The sequence below is a fragment of the Chlamydotis macqueenii genome, chromosome 2 (assembly GCF_036417535.1).
Source record: "Chlamydotis macqueenii isolate bChlMac1 chromosome 2, bChlMac1.mat, whole genome shotgun sequence".
NCBI lineage: Eukaryota > Metazoa > Chordata > Aves > Otidiformes > Otididae > Chlamydotis > Chlamydotis macqueenii.
Window position 1 is genome coordinate 121,209,704 of NC_141557.1, and position 23,091 is coordinate 121,232,794.

At 36.5% G+C, this 23,091-nt stretch overlaps 1 protein-coding gene across 1 annotated transcript in view; it reads right to left on the reverse strand.

Annotated features, from left to right (window-relative positions):
- Positions 1-945: 945 nt before the first annotated feature.
- ALKAL1 (ALK and LTK ligand 1) overlaps positions 946-23,091 on the reverse strand; it is a 32,682-nt gene continuing 10,536 nt past the window's right edge. The window contains exons 2-4 of the mRNA XM_086740271.1: positions 7,324-7,377; positions 3,403-3,483; positions 946-1,010 (exon numbers count right to left, since the gene is read on the reverse strand). Of these exons, the coding sequence (XP_086596397.1) occupies positions 946-1,010; positions 3,403-3,483; positions 7,324-7,377 (200 nt within the window). The remainder of the gene's footprint in view (positions 1,011-3,402; positions 3,484-7,323; positions 7,378-23,091) is intronic.

Below are 23,091 nucleotides of genomic sequence, written 5' to 3' on the forward strand. Positions count from 1 at the left end.
AAAGAAAAGAAGAAATGACATCATTTCTTCTCAGCACTGAAATATTGCCATATTCTTTCAAAGCATCTTCTCAGTCACCAAAATGAATCCCACCTCCACTTGGAAATCAAATCAGCTAACACTGACTCATATGCTACTCTTCCTTTCTTATTCTTGGTTAGTATGAATTGAAGCTTATGGTATTTGTCAGGAGGAGGTAGTGAAAGGAAACCATCTTTGAAGAAATTTAAATAAATTAAATTCACTGATTTTAAATATTTTATGTGTCAATAACAACCAGTGCAGTTTTTCAAAGTACTGTTGGAAGTGTAACTGTCTTATTGACTTTCAAACAACTGGAGAAAACAGCTCACTTGAAGATGTTCCTTTTCAGTGACAATGCTGCTTAATTAACACATTTAACATGCTATTCATAAGCAAGAATGGACTGGATCCTTCCACAGGCTGTTGCTTGAAGCCTTTAGCTTTGTCACATCTTTATGTTCAGTTTACTTCCATCACCATGAAGTGGTACTAACCTTAGAGAAATTCTCAGGAGATGATCTGGGAATGAGGAGTGATCCCAAAGATGAATAAAGTGACAGGGTATCTATGAAGATTGCATTGTCAGACTTGAGACCAAGACATTCTGCTTCTTCCATGGATTAACAACAAAGTATTCTTCTGAAAGCCTGAACTAAATGTGTTGATGAAGTCCTCATGCATTTTTCTTTCACTAACCAGATTCCTTCAGTGGGGTCTATCAGAGGTATCTATGCTTCTATGTATTTCCATGAGGAACCAGTCAGCCCTTACAGCAATGCCAGAACTGCATGTCAATGCCCTCTGTTAATACCACATTTCTGTATGCACACCTACTAACAGGTACAAGTGTGAAGTAAATCACTAGACCATTCAACAAATAAGAAAATGAGTGGGAAAAATGATACTTACATAGCAAACATCCTAGGACTGTGTACACAAAGGGCTCATTGCTAATCTTGTTAGCAACCTTGCACACCTTTTGTAATCTGTAAGACAAAATTACCCACAGCAATAATGAATCTCAGTTGCCAGCTACCCTCAAAAATTGCATAAAATTAAATGTAGAATTTGTACTAGAATTTCACTGTACACAGTGAAAACATTCTGTGATGGAAATCCATGAAATTATGTGTGCAAGATGCAAAATTAGATTGTACCTTATCCTAGCCAAGGCTGCTATGATAGCAGCAATTAATTTTCTACCAAGTAGTTTCCTCTTAAGATGCAGAAGACCAGGTTCAACTCTCAACTTCACTTGAAGGAATTTAACTCATTAACTGGGAGGCTATTCTAACTAGCAGACTATGAGGTAGTTTGAGGTCAGGCTTAGTATTAACATAGATGGAAATCTGTATTTTCCGTGTCTAAATACATCTCCGAATCATCAGACCAGAGATACTAGTGTCCTACTTGCCATCTCTCTCCCTGGTGTCCTTGGTTCAAATGAACACTTGGTTCAAGTGGCCCCTGAGTCACTGCTGTCCTTTCTGATGAAAAGATCTAACTATTTGGTAACAAGAAATACTTAGGTGCATTTCTCTTTTCTTGTTCAATAAGTATTTTATAAAACCTAATAGAAATTGTGCCTAACAGCAAGAGACTGAATCCTAACCTGGGTTCAGTTCTTCAGAGGATGTTTGTATAGAATATAACTATGTCAACAGCAGAGGAAGTAACTCATCCTGAGACACCCTATGGTGGCTAAGGTGTCCCTGAAAGAAAATATCAAACCTCTCTAAAGAGACAGGAAAATATCTTAGCTATGATCAGTATCAGGATGCCCAGAGAAGTTGCAGATGCCCCATCCCTGGAAGTGTTCAAGGTCAGGTTGGACAGGGCTTCGAGTAACCTGATCTAGTGCAAGGTGTTTGTGCCCATGGCAGGGGGGGTTGGAACTAGATGATCTTTAACGTTCCTTCCAATTCAAACCATTCTATGATTCTATCAGCCTTGACAGCTATTCTAAATCCTGAGTGCTGGATAAGGTGGAGACAGTTCTGAGGATTTAGCTCTCCTTTTTAAATCAGCAGACCATTCAGTTTGAATGAAACTCATTGTCTGCTTTGGGTTTGGTTGATGTAAAGGAGAAAAAAAAATTGCTTTGATTTTAATAATGTTTTTTATTTTACACTTCGTTTTGATAGTTGAACTTAAAAATCAGTTCTTCACACAGTCCTAACCACAATCTTGCTTTTAACTTAAAGAAAACCTATTTATTTAGAAGAGAAATATTGTCACTGTGTTCCTTCATAAATAAAGTGAAGCACTCAGGCAATACAAAGGAGTCCAAATAATATTCATATACTCTAGAGTCATGTATCAAGGTATGCAATATGCAACACACATGGTATTTTTGTTATGTAGCATGTAACATATATCTGTCTAGCCTACTCATATCTCTGCTTACAAAGCTATATGATTATCTTTTGAGGATCAGCCATGGATTTCAACAGACCAGCATCTCATAAGCGTAAGGGCAGAAGGAGACAAGGGCTGCTCCACTACCTTTCAAAAGCCAGATCCTCTGAGGTGTTGAGCTTGGTAAAAGAGCATCTTAGCTGCTCACAAGAAATGCTTACCATCTTTCTACATGATGCAGACAAGAAGTGTCATTATTTTTTCATGTTAAATCCTGAAAAACTTCCAAAGTACCTTGGTCCATAGTTTGTGCTTACACATCAGTAACAAGATTCACCTTTTCTAATTAAATGATACTGCTTATTTTCTACTCCATTGCACTACAGAATGCTGAAGTAACTTCTTTTTAAGGGATTTCAATTTTGTTTACTTGCTTTGGTGGGTTGCTTTGTCCATTTAACATCTTAGGACAGTTTTATTTTTCAGTCTCTCTGACAAAATTACATTCAGGCTATGTCAAAGCAAAACTTCTGTGAATCTCATACTGGAATATGAACTGCAAGTATCAACAACAAAAATTATGAATTAATTTATTTTTATCATCATAAACTGAAATATACGAAAACCTCAAGATATAACCATACTACTGAGCATTAAGAGAAGGCAGAAAATGGTTCAGATTTTAACTTATTGCACAAGTTAGTAAGTAGAGCTAAAGGGAGCAGTAAGGAGAATATGGCTTCATATCTGCCCTCCACATAGGCACACACGACTGGTTTTTCACTGTAGTTGTCATTTAATTTATGTTAGTCTCACTTTGAAGGAACTCAATTGTATGCAGCTGACTGCAAGTGCATTAATAGAAAATCTTTCTATATTAGAAGACTCTGGGTATATTTCATAGTATAGTACTAAAGAGCAACAGTTAAAAAGGACTAGCACGTCAAACACTTAGTAGAAGTAGGTTGCTTTAAACAAGTATCACAGCTAGCATTAAAAGGTACTTCAATTACTACTTACAGGCTGGCGTTGAGCAGTCCCTTGTGTTGTGGTACAGTCGATGAAAGTGCTTGCTACACTCTGATGAAAATGTGACTGGCCCTGTTTGAAAGTAAGCAGGAGTCAACCACATGCGTTCAGCTGCTTTGCAGCTTTGCAGCTTCAATGAATGACGTCAACACATAGAATTAAGTTAAATTTTGGGGGACTAAAATTACCTTTAGTCTTTTACTACACCTTAAACAATTATGGTACCACACAAGTATAACAATGCTATTGAAATAACAGAAAGAAATACTATTGCTGCGCTATTATGCTCATGATCTGAATAACAGAAAAATGACCCTTGGAATTGATGGACTGGCTTAACCTTGAAATTCCAGTAATTAAAAATTAGTAGTAAAATTTCTTGTATGGTGAAAAAAAGAATGATGCAACTACAACAGAACTTACTTTGCTCATAGTCATCAGTAGTCTAATGTAGAAGGAATAATGTAGATGGAATGCAGATATTATTTCTAAAGATAAATAAAAGCAACATTTTAAGCAAATAAGAGTTTCTAAGCCCTGAAAAGATGAAGTACTTTCATGTACTAATGCTTCTAATTTGCACATAGATGATTTATTAAGTTCTTAATATATAATGTGGATGTTGAGGAAAAAAAAAAAAAGGACAGCTGAATAACGTCTAGGAACCTCATCTCCTGTTAAAATAGTCCTAGCAAGAAAGGGTGCAGACGTGCAGAGGGCAGTATATGTTTCAGTGTTTGGATGAGGAAAATCCCTGTGTGACCAGGGTGTAGTGTGCTGTGTCTTTGTTCTTCCAGCCTGTGCTCTCATCTCTGGATATACAGTGTCCTCTGCTTGTGTTAGTATTTGATAAGAATATATAGCTACTGGTTTCTAAAACAGGGCTCAAAGATAACAAGTTGCCAAAGAGCCCTTCCATAATTGCTGATGGTCCCAGGAAGGTATTACGGATGGCATCCAAGTTGAGAAGGAGAGCAAAAATGTAGTATTTGCACCATGTAACCTGCTTAGCAATACTGACCACTGGGGACGAGTTTCCTGTGATTTGGACAGAAAACACTGACATAAATTGACACTAACCGAACAAAATGAAATTCAACTTGCATCCTCTAAATTCAGCACAAATAGGAACTCTGAACAAGAATAGCTTATTTCAAGCAATGCTACAAAAGGATCCATATGAAGCACACTGCTTTGGCTAACTCTCCTGTCAAAGGAAGATTGGAAGCATTTCTGGGCAAACATTTATTTCACAACTTGAAAGGCGGCTTACTAGCCTGCTAAAATATACCAAGCCAATTCTGGCTGGATAGTGGAGCCAAACTACCACAAGCTTGAGAGAAGATTCCTCTTTATGACAGTGAACAGATTTGAACGTTAGATATATTTTACAGTAATATGTAGATTTCATGAGATTTTTCAGCCACAAATAAGCTTTTCAATAAACTGACAAAGCAGCCTTTGCAACTTTGAACTGGAAGACCGTTGCCATTTTTTATCTGAGTGAGTAATTAGGCTCAAGAGAAAGTATGTAATCTGAAATTATCCAAGATATATGGAGATAACACCAGCTTTTGTCACTAAATAAATTCTATGTCCCTTCAGATAATATATGGTTTCCTAGCTCTCTTCCTTGTCATGAAAAATAGGTTGTTAATTTTATTTGTGCCTTACAGAGCATTCTGTGTCAGCTGGCTTTTCAAGTTGACTTGATAGATAGCTTTATGACTCTCAAGATTATTTGTGATCTTTCCTGTAGTTGAGGATTATTACATACTGTTCTTATTGGGTTTTAAAATGTGTCTTCTATTCTTGGCATAACAGAAGTGTACAATAATTTTCTTAACCCTGAAACTGCAAAGATAATAAACTGTAAAGATAATGTTGATTTCCCCCTCTTTCCTCTTTTTCACAGCTTCATTAGTTTAGGATGTTCTAACTCTTGAACTCGGAAGGGGTATATCAGAACTGTTTACTTAACTGAGGTTGATAGAAAAAGGATTGCAATTTTAACAGAATTGGGAAAACCAAAGTTAGGTTGTATTTTAAGAAAATGCCTGTGGATTATAGGGTCTAATAAAGCTGTGGAAATGAAAAAAAAAAAAATAGGCAGAAAAAAACCCATCACTAAAGGTCTTAAGAGCATAATTTAAAAAAAAAAAAGAAAAATATGTAGGCAGATATTCTGAGCCAACAAAGAAATAAACTTCAAGAATTTTGGAATGAAGTTGCTGTCCTTATTCACTCCAGCTAATGTTAGTCAAATAATTTCAGCAATTTTGACAGCAACTACTCATGTAGAAAAGCACTATTAATTTAATGAATGGCTCCAGAAACAGGCCCTCAAGTATTTTTTGCTCTTTTTCTTTTCTGTGATTTAGTATTCTCAAAATATCTTCCATAAAACTCATGGTTGTTTTTCACTGTTGTTTTTGAGTAATGAAACTTGTTCTGTAGTCATTATTTAGCTTCTCCAGATTCTTATGTTGAGCTTTTTATGGTAGCTGAGCAGTTTCCAAAGTTCCAAAAATGAAAAGGAAATGGATTAAGTATTAATATAAGCAAATCTTTCTTGTCTGTCCTCCACAGGAGAGGAATTTTCAGTATTCTTGTGCTACATAAAATAGAATAGTTGGAATTTGCACGTTCTTTTCAATTCTTTCTCATATGAACTGAAAATGGTAAGGTTCATAATTACTCTTATTTCCTGTAAGAGTGAAGGGTCAGCTGTCTGTAGCACATTTCCTGCAGTTAGCAGTTGGCAGAAAGATCCTTGAAGTTGTGCTTATCTTAAAGGTCTGAGGACACTTCCCCCATACAAGAGAGACAACAGATTCTTTCCTTTCTTGCCAAGGACTATCTGAAATTTCCAGCAAAAAGGAAACGCGTAATTATTACAAATTATCTTTTTCATGCTCCAATCGCCAATTATTTCTCCAGTTTTTAGTTTCACTAATCCAAATAATGTTGAAAATCACCAACAGTTTTGCAGTTTCGTACTCTGAGACCCTCACTTTTCTGAATTACAGAACGTTTGGAACAGGAGAGTAAAGAATCAGTGCAAGCATCTTGCTGTTGGCAACTCTTTTTGCATATATTCAGAGGGTACAATATTTTTCCTAGTAGTTACAAAATAAGAGTCCCAAAGGCAAGTGCATTATACAACTCCATCTCACTTTTCAAGCACAAGTACTTGACTGTCATCATATTAAACTTTCATACTTGAAATAGCAAATGATCTTTCTGATTCATTGACACTGTTTAATCCTTCATTTTTCTATTTGTTTGCCTTGTTAAAATAACCATCCAGATGCATACATCATGAGACAGAAGACAAAATGTGTTTCCCTGATATAGTGAAAACTTACACGGCCACACAGGCCTGATTCTGAAAAATATTCGCAGTCCAGTGAGTTTTAAAATTAGTGAACTTGAAAATAGATACAGTAAAACTGACAGAAATTATGGGAAAATACATATATTTAAAATTAAAAATGTACTCACACATATCACATTTTCAACACCATACTGCACATTGTCTGCACGTAGATATACAGTGCAGTATCTATAGCATACAGACATGTATATTCAGTACCTACAACTATTAAACTCGTAATGTGGCTGCAAATCACCAAGCAACAATAGGATGATAGAAATGAAACAATAGGTTTTAAATCCTGAATGTTTTAACTTACCATGTTTTGAAAGTTATTTTAGGCTAGATTATTCAAAGGGAGACTCAAACCTAAATGTAATCAGAATTCTGTAAAAAACTTCTAGTCCTAAACAATGCAAATTTAACTTCACAAATGTTAAACTTGGTGCAGAATCTCAGAAAAGCTAATGGTGTGAGCCTTGTGGCTACTTAGAATATGCAAATGTAGGTAAACTAGAAGCAAGCATCTGCCTTACCTGTAAAATGTTTGATGAACTTGTCTTTTAGACTGGAATCTCTCGGAAAAATTTCTGAGGAGAGAAGAAAAAAAAATATATGTCATATAGAAAGTATAATAAAAGCTCTGAAAGCATAATATGCCAAGATGTCTGCTGTAAAGAGACCAAATAGCTTCCCAAATTAACTATGAAATTAATTTTCATAGTTTTGTGTGTATGTATGTGCACGCAAATACTGTGAAATATTTCAAGTAATTCACAGATGAATATCAAATGGTCATCCTACAACACACTCTATCAGATTTTCTGACAATCACTTCTACACATCTTAGGCCCAAGTTGAGCTATAATTTTATAAATATTTATATAAATAATATAAATAAGTTATAAAAAGTATTTGAGTACTTGAACAAATTATGTAAAATACCTAGATAAATACAAAGGGAATACTGTACTTTGGGGTTTGAAATAAAAGGTACCTGAACAGAAAAGTGTCCTACAGACCAGCTAAGATAGATGTGGGCCATGCATATTTTCATTGCACTATTAGTCAAAAAATAGTACTCCTCTCCTGTGAAAATTGCTGTGGGTTTTAAAATATTCCCTTTCCATATATGGTATTTTTTCCAAAAAGTATAAGAGAAAATACAAGTCTCAGAACAGCCAAAGGAATTGGGCAGAACAGAAATTGGAGCTAACACAAAAATTCTACTCATTTTTTTTTCTTTTTTTGCAGTGGGATGCTGCCTCTGGCTTACAGCAGAAACTTTTGATGCAACTAAATATCCTTAGAACTAGTAAACTTCCCCGCAGACTCATAAATTTTCTGCTGAAAAACTATATTAAAAATTCTTGGGTAACTGTATTTATTACTGCAGACAATACCTGTATATAACAGCTGCATGTTAGGTTAAATTCAAAAGAAATGCCGTTCTTACCATCAATACAGGGAACATGATTAATTCTCAGCCTTAGGACCTGCAGCTAAACACATTTATTCACTAAAAATATTTTCGTACCACTTATGTAATTTTAAATCTTTGTATTCTCCTACTTTTTTTTTTTTCAATTCCCAGTCTGAATTAATATTTAGCTCAGAATACAGTAAGTTTCCTTTCATACTACAGGAAGTTGGTGGTTATCTGCCAAAATAAATTCTTACCACTGGCTTTAGGCAGTTTCTCAGAGGTCACATGAGTGTATTTTTAGGCTGGAATTTTAAGGTAAAATGCCCAAGTCTTACTGCAACTCAACAAAGTTAGGGCACCTGATTTACTTAAGATTCCTTGAAAATCACAGTTTTAACTAACTTGTTTCTTTATTGCAAATGAAATATCACCCCTTCTCCATTAAACTTAGAATTTTACTGACAAGAAATGTCAGATAGTTTAAAATTACTCAGAATGAAGTATATGAAAAACTAAAATAGTGAAACAATCCGTGTGAGTTTTAAATGAAATGCCTCAAGTGGACCAGTACTGAGGAATAACCAAAGCCTGGTAAAGGCCGAGCTAAGAACAGGCCATTCTTGCTTTGACAAAGAACATTTAGACCCAAGTCCTTTCTAAGTCTGTAGAATTAACTACAGGAACAGTAACTGCCTTTTGCCCTATAAAATTATTTAGGAAAAGTTCATAATACATTATATAGCCAAACCCCTGTCCCTAAATTCACAAGAAGGTGAAAGAGGATAAAGATTTTGATGCTCAGGCAAGGAGCTAGGTATCGCAAGGCTAAAATTGCAGCTGTAGCTGTGTCACGAAGCCTGAGAGGGACCGCTGCAGGGTCTGCTTCTCACAAGTAACCCGCATCAGCCCAAGGTTTATACCAGCCCAGTTATGCCTGTCCCAATGGGGAAAATTAGGTCAGTAGTGTGTTGGAAAGTGGCTGAATGATCTTGACTGCATGCCGGCTCCCCCCCTGCTGTGGCTGCTGTCCCTCCGGGCAGCAATCAGCTTTTCAACATGTGCCCATGTCTCAGCTTTCTTCATATGTTCATTTTCTTAATAATACAGTGCATTTGCTTGGTAAAATGCAATTAGTGAGCCCCTACCCCTCCACAAAGACAACCTAAGCTCATTTGTATAAAAATCATAGGCAGCACAGGTTACTGGAACACTTTTGTCCATTGGCTCTAATGGCTAGGGCAACTCCGCCTGAACGATGAATTGCCCAACACAAGCAGAGTAATTTTCTTCTGTCTTCCAGCAGCGTACCCAAGCCCTCCTAGCTGGACACAACTGTGAACCTGAGGTCTCAAAGGACTTGGTAACTCAATCAAACTGATAAGCATCTTTTTGGAATAGAATATGTATCACTGACTCCTGAGCAGATCACTGTAGCCAGAAGCAGGATGTCAAGTCCATACAGGATGCTTTTATAAAACAGTGAAAAATCATCAAAATAAAACCTCTAAACTAGCTTTTCCTGGCTTCTAACAAGCTTTCAGTTACTCCAGTCATATTTCATGTGACATCTATCACCCATTAAGACAGATAGCTTAATATCCATTCTCACAATATGCACTCACATCCTCACAATGCAAGTTAAATTCTTTTGACATACTGATTTCAGAAAGAAAAAGCAGCAACAGGTAATATAATAAGATAGATTGGCAAACCATTACTAAAATCAAAACACTTCATAGTCACACTGGGCAAAAACACAAAAGAAACAGGAAAATGAAAGAATAAAATGCTTTAAGTGTGAAACCCACATGAACACGAAATATTGAGCGGATAGAGTTTATTCAATCCATTCTTGCCTCAAAAGCATGTTACATAAACTAGTAAAATACAGGCAGTATATATCCCATGGGATATAGTAACTGATTGTTTTTAATCAGCTGGGAGAATATTTGGACTGTGGCATTCTTGTACTCAGGCTTGCCAAATCTGCACTGCTCACCAGAGAGAGTACATCTGAGTGAAAAGGCACTCGTGCTATTGACCCTGGGTTCATCCTGGGCATAATACCAGTTTATAATCATAAATAATCTTAGTTCAAGGATTTCTTTCTTATTTACATTAGGACCTCTATATATATCCTTAGATAATTACTCATCTGAGGCAAAATGCTGCCCATCCTATACCCCCTCCACAGACAGCAATGGCATGGACAACTATTAAATGGTGCTAGAACAGATTTGCTACTGGATCTTCTATCTGAAATAGTAAGAATATTCATGGTAAAAATCTAGGGACAAGACAAATTTAGAGGGTTTTCCAGCTCTGCTTCACAGACAGAACGGTTAAGTTTATACTGCAAATTTGGTTCTAAACCACCCATACTGTTAATTTTATCAAGTTGTGACACTTAATAGAAGGTCCTGTGGCTTCAGGTAAAAGATGACTGGATCTACCTGAGTTTTATCCCATGGGATGATGGGAAGAGAGCTAGCAAGACCTGAGCTAAGGAGCGGTGAGCAACAGCTGCTCCGGCTCCCCACTCCTACATTTTGTTGTAAACTTTCCAAAGCTGATTTAAACTACTGTTGTTAAGCTAATTCCTTAGAAAATTATTCTGCTCACTTTTCAGTCATTATTCAGCACCTGGTAGCTGACAGGAATGTTTAATTTTTTCACTAATTTGGACACAATTACACAGAGGTAGAAGACTAAATAGGCAAGAGCCCTGGGCTAAGGCACATGCTCAATCTGCAATGTAAGACATCATTGAATCACTTCGGATAAGGCTTTTCATTTTTTCTGTGTCTTCAAATCTCTCTGTTTTGTCTGTTCAGATTCCAAAGCTATGACAGCAGGTGCTGATTTTTACCCTGTGTTTGCACTGTATTCAGCATCATGCTGCCATACCCATGCACAGAAAATTCATGTCCTGCTATAGTGTAAATATCAAGAACAGCTATGCTCACAGCACTGAAATAAGCCCAATCCACACAAAAGTTTGTTGGTTTGGGGCATGAAGGCTCCACATCCTCAGGTGATATCACCTTGGAAGAAAAAAATCAAGATCTCAATTCGTTTATGCTCCCCACAGGCAGCCTTTGCTTATTTTAACTTATTGAGAGAAGCAGTGTAAATCAGACAGCAAAAATTACTCCTGATCTTGGCCTAGTCTGGGTCTACACCAGGAGGTTCTACAATGTCTCACTGCAGGCTGTACTGTAGGCAGGCAGTGAAGTATCAGAGCTCAGGCTCTGTTTTGTTGGACAAGTCCCTTAATCTTTCTATGTAAGAAAAAAAAAAAGTCTTCATCAAGAATCATAATCTTCTCTTTTTGTAAGAATATTCATGCAAAGCAATTTTTCCTCACACAAAAAAAAAAATTAAAAAAAAAATCAGCTCTTAAACCATTGATCGAAAACATCTCCCAAGTTTCAGGAAAAAGTGAGCATATCCAACAAAACATAAAAACAGAAATGACATTAGTTATCACTATACCTTTCTCTGCCATCTAAACGGTATGTCAGATTTACATGCAGGTGCTAAAGTGCTCTCCACAACACACTTCAATTACAGTATTTAAATCTTAGTATCCTTAGTCAGGTTTAATAATAATTCATTTTCCAGAATATCCATTGTTAATTCAAAATATCCACTGTTATTTTGTACAACATTCCTTGAAACGACATGTCACATGATGGAGTAACAGGCTTTTCTCATTTTTATGTTGTTCTGGACTTCAAGAAGTTACTTAACAGAGTCAGGTAGTTCAAATGATTCTAACATCACAAAATTTTTTTTTTACAATATAATACATCCTCCAAAGGTATAGCCAATAGAAATGGTAATACGTCTTATTAGATCGTATAATGGTTATATGACCCTGATCTGTTTTTTATTCATTCTGGTAAAGCCATTTTGAGTTAATGCAATTGTCTGTTCTTCAGAAAGGGTAATGCTTTAAAATTACCCTTCTTTCTTTGCTTTTTATTCTCGTTTCCTAATCATATTTTCTTTTAATTTATAATCCTTTTCAAGCCAAATTTATTTTAATACAAAGCAAAACATTTCAGAATATCTTGCATTACCAACCTTGTAATCAATTGTTCCTAGTCTAATACAGATTAATCTAGATTTTGCACAACCATCACCCATACAATCTTATTAAAAACTTAATTCCCACATATTTTGTTTAGTTATTTTATAACTATTGCATTTAGAAAACAAATGTTTTATTGTTTTATCCTTCTTTCTGCCTGCAAAATGGCAGAAGAAAATTGTCAGCAGTGAGAAGCAACTGACTCTTCTAATATAAACTCACATGAAGGCTTCTAAAAATGTTGTTTTGGCATGAAAGTAGCATGTAATTATTATTTTTTTTAAAAAAAAGACCATTTCATGTTATGAACCTGTTCACAACACAGTATGTTTTAATAAAGTTTTAATTAAAAGGGACATTTAGAAGGACAGGACTCTCCAAAGCTTCAATTTAAACAAAGGCTTTATTTGTTCATAGTAGAGGAATAAATCTTGCAGTGGTTGAAATATCACGCTTCTACAAATATTGGAACACTGTCAGCAAAACTGTCTCAAGTACTTGTTAAAATAGACAAGTCCCATTTATTTGGATGGAGCTTTTCTTTACTAGAAACTCTCCATAGTTCCTAAAGATGGCAATTCTTGCCTCCCACAGCAATACCAAGGTGAAACACCAGTAGCAGTAGGTTTGCATACATTCAGCAATATTAAGATGGATTTAGTTTATGGAAAAATAAACTGTATGATGATAAAAGTGAAAGTAAAATCTTTCAAATGTAAACTCATGAAGAAATTGATAAGGTGTCAGAAGAACTTTAAGCAACAGAGATGAAAATAGACAGGAAGAAGAGACCTGATGCACCTAGAGACCTGATCCAGATATTCCTGCTGCACATAGACAGAAATATGTGGTCACCACTGTGGGTAGCTGTCACAGGGAGTCAATCCCACTCCATGGCTAGTGTAATTCCTACACTGTGGTTTCACGGTGCTCAGGAGAACGGCTCCTAACACAGCCCTCAGCAGCAGATGGCGTTAAGTAGAGTTGAATCAATTAGCATTAATTTCCTACTTTCATTATTATACTTCGGCTGTGACCAGATTGCACAAAACTCTTACTTTTGGGCCCATGGACGGACAAAGTTCTTACACGCAAAACAGGATTTCCAGAAGCTTTGACTATGCTGGAAATGCTGGTTTTTAATGCTGCTATTTCATTGCTACCAGAATGGTATTACTTTTTGTTCTGCAAACAATAGCCATATTAATATAAATCTAAATGTTTCTCTGGACCCTCATCTGGTGTCTGATACAGCAGAGAAAGAGAGTATGCAGTTCTTGTTGAAAACGTGTGATATTTGTATTCCCTACTCGAGGACCACCAGTTGATTCTGGGGTCTGTCCAAGAGCACTCAAAATCCTTAGGACAAATTTGTGCTTATGTTACAATTCAGTTCACAGACTGATGTATTTAATGCTTTTTTTTTTTTTTTTTTTTTTTTTTTGCAGTTTCCCATAGGGAGGTAAGAAAAAACATTGCTTTGTGCAACAGAGGGCAACTTCTTCCATCATTAACAATCATAAATCATTAAACATTTTCTACTATTTATGTTAGAAATAACTGCCATATGAGAAAATATCTACTTAAATGATGTAATTTAATTATTTTAGCCTCTTCATCTGTGGCTTCTACACAAAAACTGTCTTTCTGCTTTTGTTTTCTTCTTTTCTTCCCATTTTCCATAACTAAAGGCTTTACAATAATTTCTAATTGCCTTAGTAATTTGTTTGCTTATACACACATACACATACCCCTTTCTTCCAGTAGATCTGCAGTTCATTCCCTTAGACAAGGAAAATATCTATTTCTGTGCACAGTATTCCAAGACGTCACTGTGTTACTACTTCTGTTAAGAAATACACACAGTTCCCACTTACTAAATACTTTTATTTTGAGACTTTGATGTGTACATACTAAGTTCCACACGGCATAGATGGAAAATGACTCAATGCTCCAGACACACACATTTCTTTCTGTATGTAATACTGCTCTTTGAAATTCAAAACTTAGCAGATTCTTCCAAGTGCTATGTAATTAAGATTACTATAAATTAGCAAATTTTTTTTTCATTTTCTATCACTGTCTGCTTTAGTGGGTGAAAAATTATCTGGTATCTCGGTATTTTCTGGGGAAAAAAGCCTCAAATCAACATTATTTGGATTCACAGAGATAAGAGAGTCTCCTTAAGAGAAAATCCTAAATTAATCTACAACTGCATACCACTGCCATCTACTGAATGTAGAATATGCTGAATGTACTCATGCATACCTTTCTGCTCTGAGAGTGGAGTTTACTAGGCTTCCCATTTACTCCATCTAATGGGAGCCCTTTCAGCTCACAATGCAAAGTGTACTCTAGAGCTTAACAGAGTGCAATTAAGAATTCATAATGAATTACTTGGTCAATTTATCTTCTGCTTCTCCAAGAGCAGACATAAACAGTATCCTAATCTCTTTGGATTTATTTGCTGTCCATAAAATCTTTGTTCTGTATTTCAACTTTATTTGTAGACAATATTTGCAATGCACATCGTGATAGATGACTGTACCTCATTAGCCAAGTACTGAAATGCTAGTTCTGCTCCCATGTCAAATCAATGCTTCCATGCTTATTTACTTGTCCAGGTTTGAAACGATGCTTCTAAGGATACTTAAACTAGTGACTGAATGTTTACTTTCCCTAATATTAATTCCAGTAATATTTTTCTGATGTGAGCATGGCAAATAACACTCCTTTGTAAATGCTGAGTAATTGATATATCCTCAAATTCTCCCAATTTTAGTTATCAATACAATATCTGGTGTTACATGTATAAAATTAAAAGGGTTTATTTTGTAACATTCATCAGCAAGTTGAGCAACAAAGTGGGCTGTGACATCAGTCAGTTTAGAAGTACAATAGCATGACCCCAAAGGAAAGCCTAACAGGGTCTGCTTTCATTACAGCTGATAAAGTTTACCATGTCAGTCACCACTGGCAAGAGCATTACATTTAAAAAAAAATAAGCATAAATCTTAAATGTGCTAAAGTCGAGCATAAAAGGAAGCACCAGCTTCTAAAAACTCAGTCTGGCATTTAGTCGCAATTTCTATTAGTTTCCTCTCTTCCCTCTGCCAATCCATCACATGTAGTGCCAACCACTCACTCTCATCCCAGAGTCTCTACTCACCTGTCATATCTCTCTTACCCTTGTAAGCTTTAGCTATGTCAGTTGCTCCCTTAAACCCAGAGAGATTAATATTCACAGGGCATTCACAAGGGAGTAACTGCAATCTATTTGGTTCTACCAAAACTGTAGTATTGCAAATGCTGAATGTTTTAAAAAATACACAAAGCATTGTACAAGGGATTCCTAAAACTGACAATAAAAACAGATAAGGACACCTTCACCAAACTGCAGTAAAGTGAGAAAATAAACATATTTAAAAACATATAAAGAGCAAAGGCATACTGCTTTCCTAATTCAGAATGCCTTGGTTTTGTCTGTAGCACTACAAGGTTACATGTTCTCGTAACATGTTTGATGAATTGACATCTGTGAACTACAGTTTGGTGTAGATTTGAAGTATTTCAAATTTCTATTTTTCCCTCCTTTGTTTGCAATGGAATATTTTTTTTAAAAATTAAGATTTCTAAAAATAGTCTTGAAATAATTCAACACGCTGCCTTTTAATAGAGACCAGGGTCAAATTCCACTCACACTGATGGCTGCATAGTCCCCCTCACTCATCAACATCTCGTTAATGTAATTGCAAGGGAATTACAGAAGGGGTTTTGGACTCAAATATTTTTCAGCTGTATAGTTGTTACAGAGACTTTCAGGTAAGTATCAAGAAAACAGATGGCTAACTTCAGACACTTGATTTCTGTTGGATGTATAGCCTGTATTTGAGCAATAGGGCAGTAAGCTTTAGTAATGCTGTTATAAATAGTATGGAAGACTCTGTACATACTGTAATACAAATAGTAACTCAAAAAAGTAAGGCTAAGTTGACTTGGAACTTTCTTCAAGAAGAAAGGGATATTTATTTATCTATCTCTGCCAACTGATAAACGGGCAAGACAAGTCTTACATTAGCTAGGCACATTCCAATTCTTTGAAAAGGTTATGAACAAGATTCTAGGATGTGTTGCCTGAAATAGCAGATGGCTGGATTTAATAAATCAAATAAGTTCCAGTCATACAATTCTAAGTGTGAAATACTAGCTTTAATACAACAAATAGCTATCTCATTTATGTTTTATGTGCTATTATCCCCATGAGGTCATGGCCTATGAGCACCTAAGCTGGAGGAACTTCTCCTGGAATCCCTACAACTCCCACTCCCACAGAGTGCTTTGCATAAATAAATAAAGACTATGCAAGTTTGTAAATATATGATGATGAGCCCTGGAAAACATGTTCTTTTACCCTGAGAAGAAATAGGTTTGTTTGCTATAGTATTTTACTTCTAACTCCCTCATTCTTTGTTGAATGTAAATCATAAAATTGAGTTAGTTTCTTAATTAATTCAATTTATTTATTACTACAACACAAAGGGGTAAATAGGATTAGAAATTAAATATCTCAAGCTCCTTGCCACATTTCTAGCACAGAGTAAATCTGTAAGTACCATCTTACTGATTCAGCTAGTTCTTATGAAAAGAATGGCCATTATCTAGCTCCTTTTTGAATGTTTCGATTGTAAAACTGCTGTTTTTACAAGAAGTAATTAAACTTCAGTGTAGACCATTAGACAGATAACTTTAAAAACAGCTCACTTTTTTCAAGGTTCTCTTTTCAAAATGCCAGGAGTATAACTGTGATGCTGCCTCAGAAGGTGTTATATGTTCATTGAATGAGAAACTGCACCTCATACTCCATTCCACCAAGGAAAATTAAAATTCTAAACTTTCTTCACTGCTGCAGTTTCCTCTCCGTTCATCTGTAGCAGAAAACTAATGAAAGTGAAGTTTCTTCTCTTTTTTAGGAAAGTGAGAACTTTAGTCCTGTAACCCTTGTACCTCCCCATGCCATCTCACAGGACAATAATGAAAGCAGAGTGCGCAGGTCAAAGCTCCTGTGCTATTACAGCTAGTATCATGGCACTCTTGCCAACACAGTCTCTCCCAAGCACAATTTGTGGGAGATCTGACTTCTTTCATGCAAGCAAAGGGAAGTGAAATGACAAAAGTCCTCTGAGACAAACTTTTGCCTCTTGTTTGTTTTTATGCTTCAGGTAAAATCAGTCCTTCAACAGAAACTTTCAGAAAATCAAAACAGGAAGAGAGAAAAAAAAAGTAAATAGATACAAATTTTAGTTGAGTTTGCTCTTTTTCACTCTATTATGCTGCTACTTGGGGAGGATACAGAAATTCTTTCCTTTGTAACCCAACTTTCAAACTTGAACTTACAGGATCATCTTTGAGACACCACAACTGCTCATGTTGTCATCTCAGTTTCCCATCCCCTGTGATCCACATTACTGTACCATACAAAAGTGAAAGAACTTGTGACAGTACAAGGGAGGAGGCTGGAAAACACATCCAGAAGTAAGAGAACAAAAGTAGGAGACAGGCATGGAAGCATTTAGCGTTCATCTTGTATCACTTGGAGCACCTACACAGGATACAAGGCACAGGAGAAGAACACTTAGTTATCATTCCTACCTTCACCTATACCTAGGTCAATTCTTCAGAAGCTATGGAGGAAAACTATTTTTAACTAAGTCCCTCCAGTAGTCTTAGCAGCAGAAAAGGTTGACTTGCAGTCACGGGAGGGTGATAAAGACCTATTCGCATCCACGGAAACGACCCGGCTAGACGCTGCCCCTACTCTTCTCTGCTCATGCCCTACTCTTGCCCAGCCATTGCACTTTGCCTTCTCCCCACCCTGCACTGCTCTTGGCCTTGGCTGGTCTCTGCTGAGCTGCAAGTGGAGTGACAGGAATAGTTAGCAGAAATCGTTGCTATGAAGACAACTAATGGCATAAACAGTAATTCCGGGGAGACCTTCCTACCTCAACAGAGCAATGACTATTTACAGCCTGAAAAGGGTTGCCAGCCTCCAGTTCAACACTTTCTTAAGGGCAATGGATTATCCCTAGAGTTGGCTCCTTTGAGCCTGAGCACTGAACTGTGGGAAGGGCAATAACCTAAGGCTGAAGGGAGCTAACTCACTTGAGCTACAGAAGCAGCATTTAATCACGTCTGAAATCTCAGGATAGGTGGATGGTAGATGGGGAGGATAGTTTTGACTGCTGCGAACTATTCAGGGTTTTCATCACTGCTAATACGATGTTTCCCCTCACCTCCCCAACTTTGATTTTTCTTAGCTTAATGCATCATTTGTGAAGGGAAAGTAATTGCTCACTAAGTGCTCAGGCACTGTACTTTAATTTCTTGGAAAAAGAAATCACACCTTGTTGATGGTTAAAAGACTGTGGTAATGGTGTTATTGTCATTATTAGCTTGGAGAGGCTGAACCTTGGCTGGCCAGGGGACACAGGTGCTTGCCAACCTCTGATGCCTTCTGCAGTGTGTATGCAGAAACCAGCACCTAAAAACTGTCCTGTCTACATCAGAATATTTCCCACAGTATCTTCAGAGTATGTCCAGAAATACGACACTAAGTAATTTCTCTGTGCTCCATTCATTTATAACATCATCAGTTACATGCTGTACCAACAGTCATTCATCATCCAGCCGGAATTTGCAGAAATACATGTCAGTCTGCAAATTGGCTGTAGATCTTCCCAAACATTTTTCTTTCTGTCACCTGTATACCGATATTTCACTCTGTCAGTAGAACTATGTGAAGGTTCTTAGCCAGATAATGGAAGTGTACTTTCAATTCCACCTGTGAAGTCTTCTCCCAAAATCTTCCCCTTCTTCCTAAATGTAAGATTGTCAGTCAGCTCCAGGTAATTTATTTTTGGTTACAGCTAAACAATCCTTTCAAGTTTTCAGCTGTCACTGTCTTTCTTCTGATAGTTTCCTCACTCCTGAAAGCCTTCATGATTAAACATGGGGTTTTTTTATTTAATAGAGAATTTTTAAATGCTAAAGGAAACATGCGATAGTGTAACAATAAGAGAATAAAATATTTTATTTGTTTTTATTCATAAAGGTAACAAACATCTCTTATTATTATCTTCTTCATTATGGAAGAAAAAAATAAATTTTTGCTATAAAGTTATAAGGCTTTCAGAACTAGTTTCTCAAGGGGATATTTATAAGCTAATCTCTTTGAGTTGGGGCATAGAGATTGTCAGAGCTGTAGTCTGAGAATACATTAAAAGGAGGAAAATACATGTACATCTCAAGGGATCTCTTTGAAATCATCTGAATCTGGAGTTCAAATTTCCATGTTTAGAGTCGCAGAAGCCATTGTTTGAACATCAAATTTTGAAATAAAAAACAACAGCAACTAAGGAAATGCATTCTGCTTAAGAGTCTTAGTTCATTTCTACAGTAATAAAACATAAAGCAGTTGTGTACCAGCAGATTTCTGGATTCCTGACTGGTACAAGAAATTATTCTAGGAGCTGTTGTAGGCTCAGGTAACACAGTTTTGAGGGCTGAAAGACACTGGAAGGAGAGTATGGCCTGATTCCATTCTCCTTGATTTCAATAGAAGCAAAACCAGGTTCTCAATCTGTGTGTAATTCACATGATCTATTTAGCTAAACAATTAAGTCACAGCTCTGACATCTGATATTTATTTTAAGTTCTTTGAGCCAGATTCTCTTCTCTGAGCCAACCCTTTTTTTCTATTCTGGTGGCACAAAGGCTATAACCACAGTGGATTTTCCCAGCTGGAGATTCTCCCAGCATGAATAAGTCTTCACCTGTTTGGCAAAAACAGCTTTCATTCTATTTCCTCCTCCTTTGCACCCTCTGAACCTTCACCATCTTCTTACGTGAAAGAGTAAGAGGCCCGGCTACAGCCCTCACTACCATGCTTCAAATATTCTCAGCTTGCACACTTGCCTCTTTAAATTAAAGCTATCTCGTTATTTTTAAATAATCCAGAAACTATTGTAACTAAAGTGAAAACATTATCTGATATGGTGCTCCTTCTGCAGTAATTCAGAAGACTGAGGATCTGTCCAACGCGCTTTACCAATGAGACATCTCAAAAGCTCTGAACCCTTAAATTACAGATCACTCTTACCTGTGCAGGGCATGCTTAAGAATTTAATCATATTTCAAGGTCATCCTTAAAGAAAAGACACTCAATCTAAACAAGCCAACTTTTTAACCCCACCTCTCCACCCTAAGAGAGCAGAGGCTGTGTTAAGGGGTACCCCAAAGACAGGTTCAACTTTAAAAAAAACCACACAGATTGATTAGAGTGTTTGTTTACCATTGCCTTGACCATTGCCATTGTAGGTTAGCACTGCTCTTATTTGAATTTACTTTAGGCAAAGTCCTAGCGTGGAACTGATCTGCTGGAAAATGTGAATCTTCACAGAGGTACTGCCCCATAAGTATGCTGTGAGAAGCTGCGGAACATAGCTAAGCCATGGTGAAGACAGCACCAGTTACTCAAACTTCATCCAACTCTTTGAATATGTTTACATTGTCAAGGAATTAGTCAAGGATGTGGCTCCAGTCTTAAGACCCAATGCACTCACATCCTAGTCCCTTATGCCTGTCTTCGTGCTTCATTATCTAAAATCTGGAGCTCTCCAGATGAGAAAGCTGAAGTATATGCTGATACATAGTGTAGGCCCAAGCTCTTACTCAGCAACGTGCAGTGGTCTGAGTGTGACAAACAGATATTTTCACAACACAGTGTAGTCTCTGCCTTGGACAGCTGAAGAGGCATTAAGTTCAGAAGTAACTGGAAGCAGGAAGCAAGCAGATCCATCAAAGAGAAAGAAAAAGTAGGGGAGTAAATATGGAAAGTGTCTAGTCTAAAGAGAAACTAAACTTCTACGAAGGCATCCCACTTCTTTCATTGTATCCCCTTTAGCTACAATACAGTTGTGCCCTACTTCTGGGCAGAATCCTATTCTAAGGTGTGAGCTTCAATGAACACTTTTAACATTCACTAAAGAGCTACCTACCACATTTGATTTCCAGACAGGCACTGGGATATAATGGCCCAGCAAAGTAGGCCCAAAGCTACCAAGGTTTTTAGCCAAGGAAGTGAGTCATCTTGGGGGGTAAACAACATCAAAGAGAGTACTACTCAGAATGCAGCAGCCCCTTCTGATTCAATGCTTTCTAATCAGTCACTTTCCAATAATTCATTAAGACTTGAACAAAGAGGTTGAAACATTGGCAGGGCTTCAGCCAACTGTAATGAAATTATAACAGGATCTATTTACAAGGTTGAATATCTTGAACTCAGCTATAATTATGTTTATTAGTAATTCTTCAGTAGCTGCTCAGAGAGCATATTTGTACTAGTTAATCCTTGCCTGTGGAAACCTTTATACATGCTTAGCAAAAGAATATTAAGAAGCATGGATTTCTTTTTTTTTCCTCTTCGTAAATCCATATTTCTATCAGAAAATGCTGTGAGATCAAGAAATAAGCCGAATGTAGTGCATACGATCACTTTTCTGCTATTACTATTAGCGATAGCTCTAGGAAACAGAACTGGAATGCATATAGATCTAGATTAATATATTCTGAAAAATTTAACACTTGAAAAAGAAACGTAAAAAAGAACTTAGCAACTATACTTTGCATTGTGAGCCTCTTGAACAGCACAACACATACAGATAAGCACTATGTGCATAATTCAAAAGCATCCTTTTTCCTCTTTTCTCCTCTGTCTGAGATGTGAACATGGAAAACACTGAAATACATATCTATTTTGAAAAGGAAAAAAATCTCAAAACAATTCCAGATCTGATGTATGATTTTACAGAAAAGAGCTCTCTTTTTTTTTTTTCCTAAGAGATTCTAATAAACAGGTTAGGATATGCCTCGAGCAATTCAAATGGGAAAATGTATGGCATTATGAAACGCTCGCTATTTTGAATGCAAAACTGTGAATATGTATTTCACTCTTTCCAAGAGGAAAGACATATTACAATACTAATTGTTCATTAAACTATAAAAGGATAATTCACTAAAAATAATGACATACATAGGTAAGACTGGTCAAACTATTCAAGCACTAATTTACTGAAGCTATCTTTTCCTATTCATATTTTTTTTCTGTAACTGATAACAATTTCCATTCATTCATCTGTCGACTATTTGAAATCAATAAACTACCAAGGCAGACATTTCAGCTGAATCCAGAGACCCCAAATTATGCTTAAAAAGTCATTGGAGAGCTCTCTGAAGGCAGAACCACTCTTAGAATGAGATATAGAGACTACACATTGATAAATATGAAGAGGAGATTCACTTCTTGCAATTCTGCAGCACTGTATGCAAGTATTCTGTTTTAGCTATCATGGCTGCTAATAAATGTAGATTCTAGAATATTTGCATAAATTAAACACAAGAACAGCTGCAATACATCAAAAGCAATATATGAACTAGTTGAATCATCTGAATGAAAGCTGATGACATGTGCTTAACTGCATACAAGCCAAACTCAGCACTGACAAACAGGCAAACTCTATCGGAGTGAAAAGAAGTAGAATTGAGTTTGCCAGAGCTTAATTAGACCCTGCTCTTTTTGAAATATGAATAGGCTCCAGGTTGATTGCTGTGTAAATGGTAATGTTTAACTGTACTTTACATTTCCTGTGCTTATTTTAGAAATGTTTCTATTTCATTCTGAATTAGAGCAGATTCAGAACTATCATAATAGATTAATAATCCACAGTT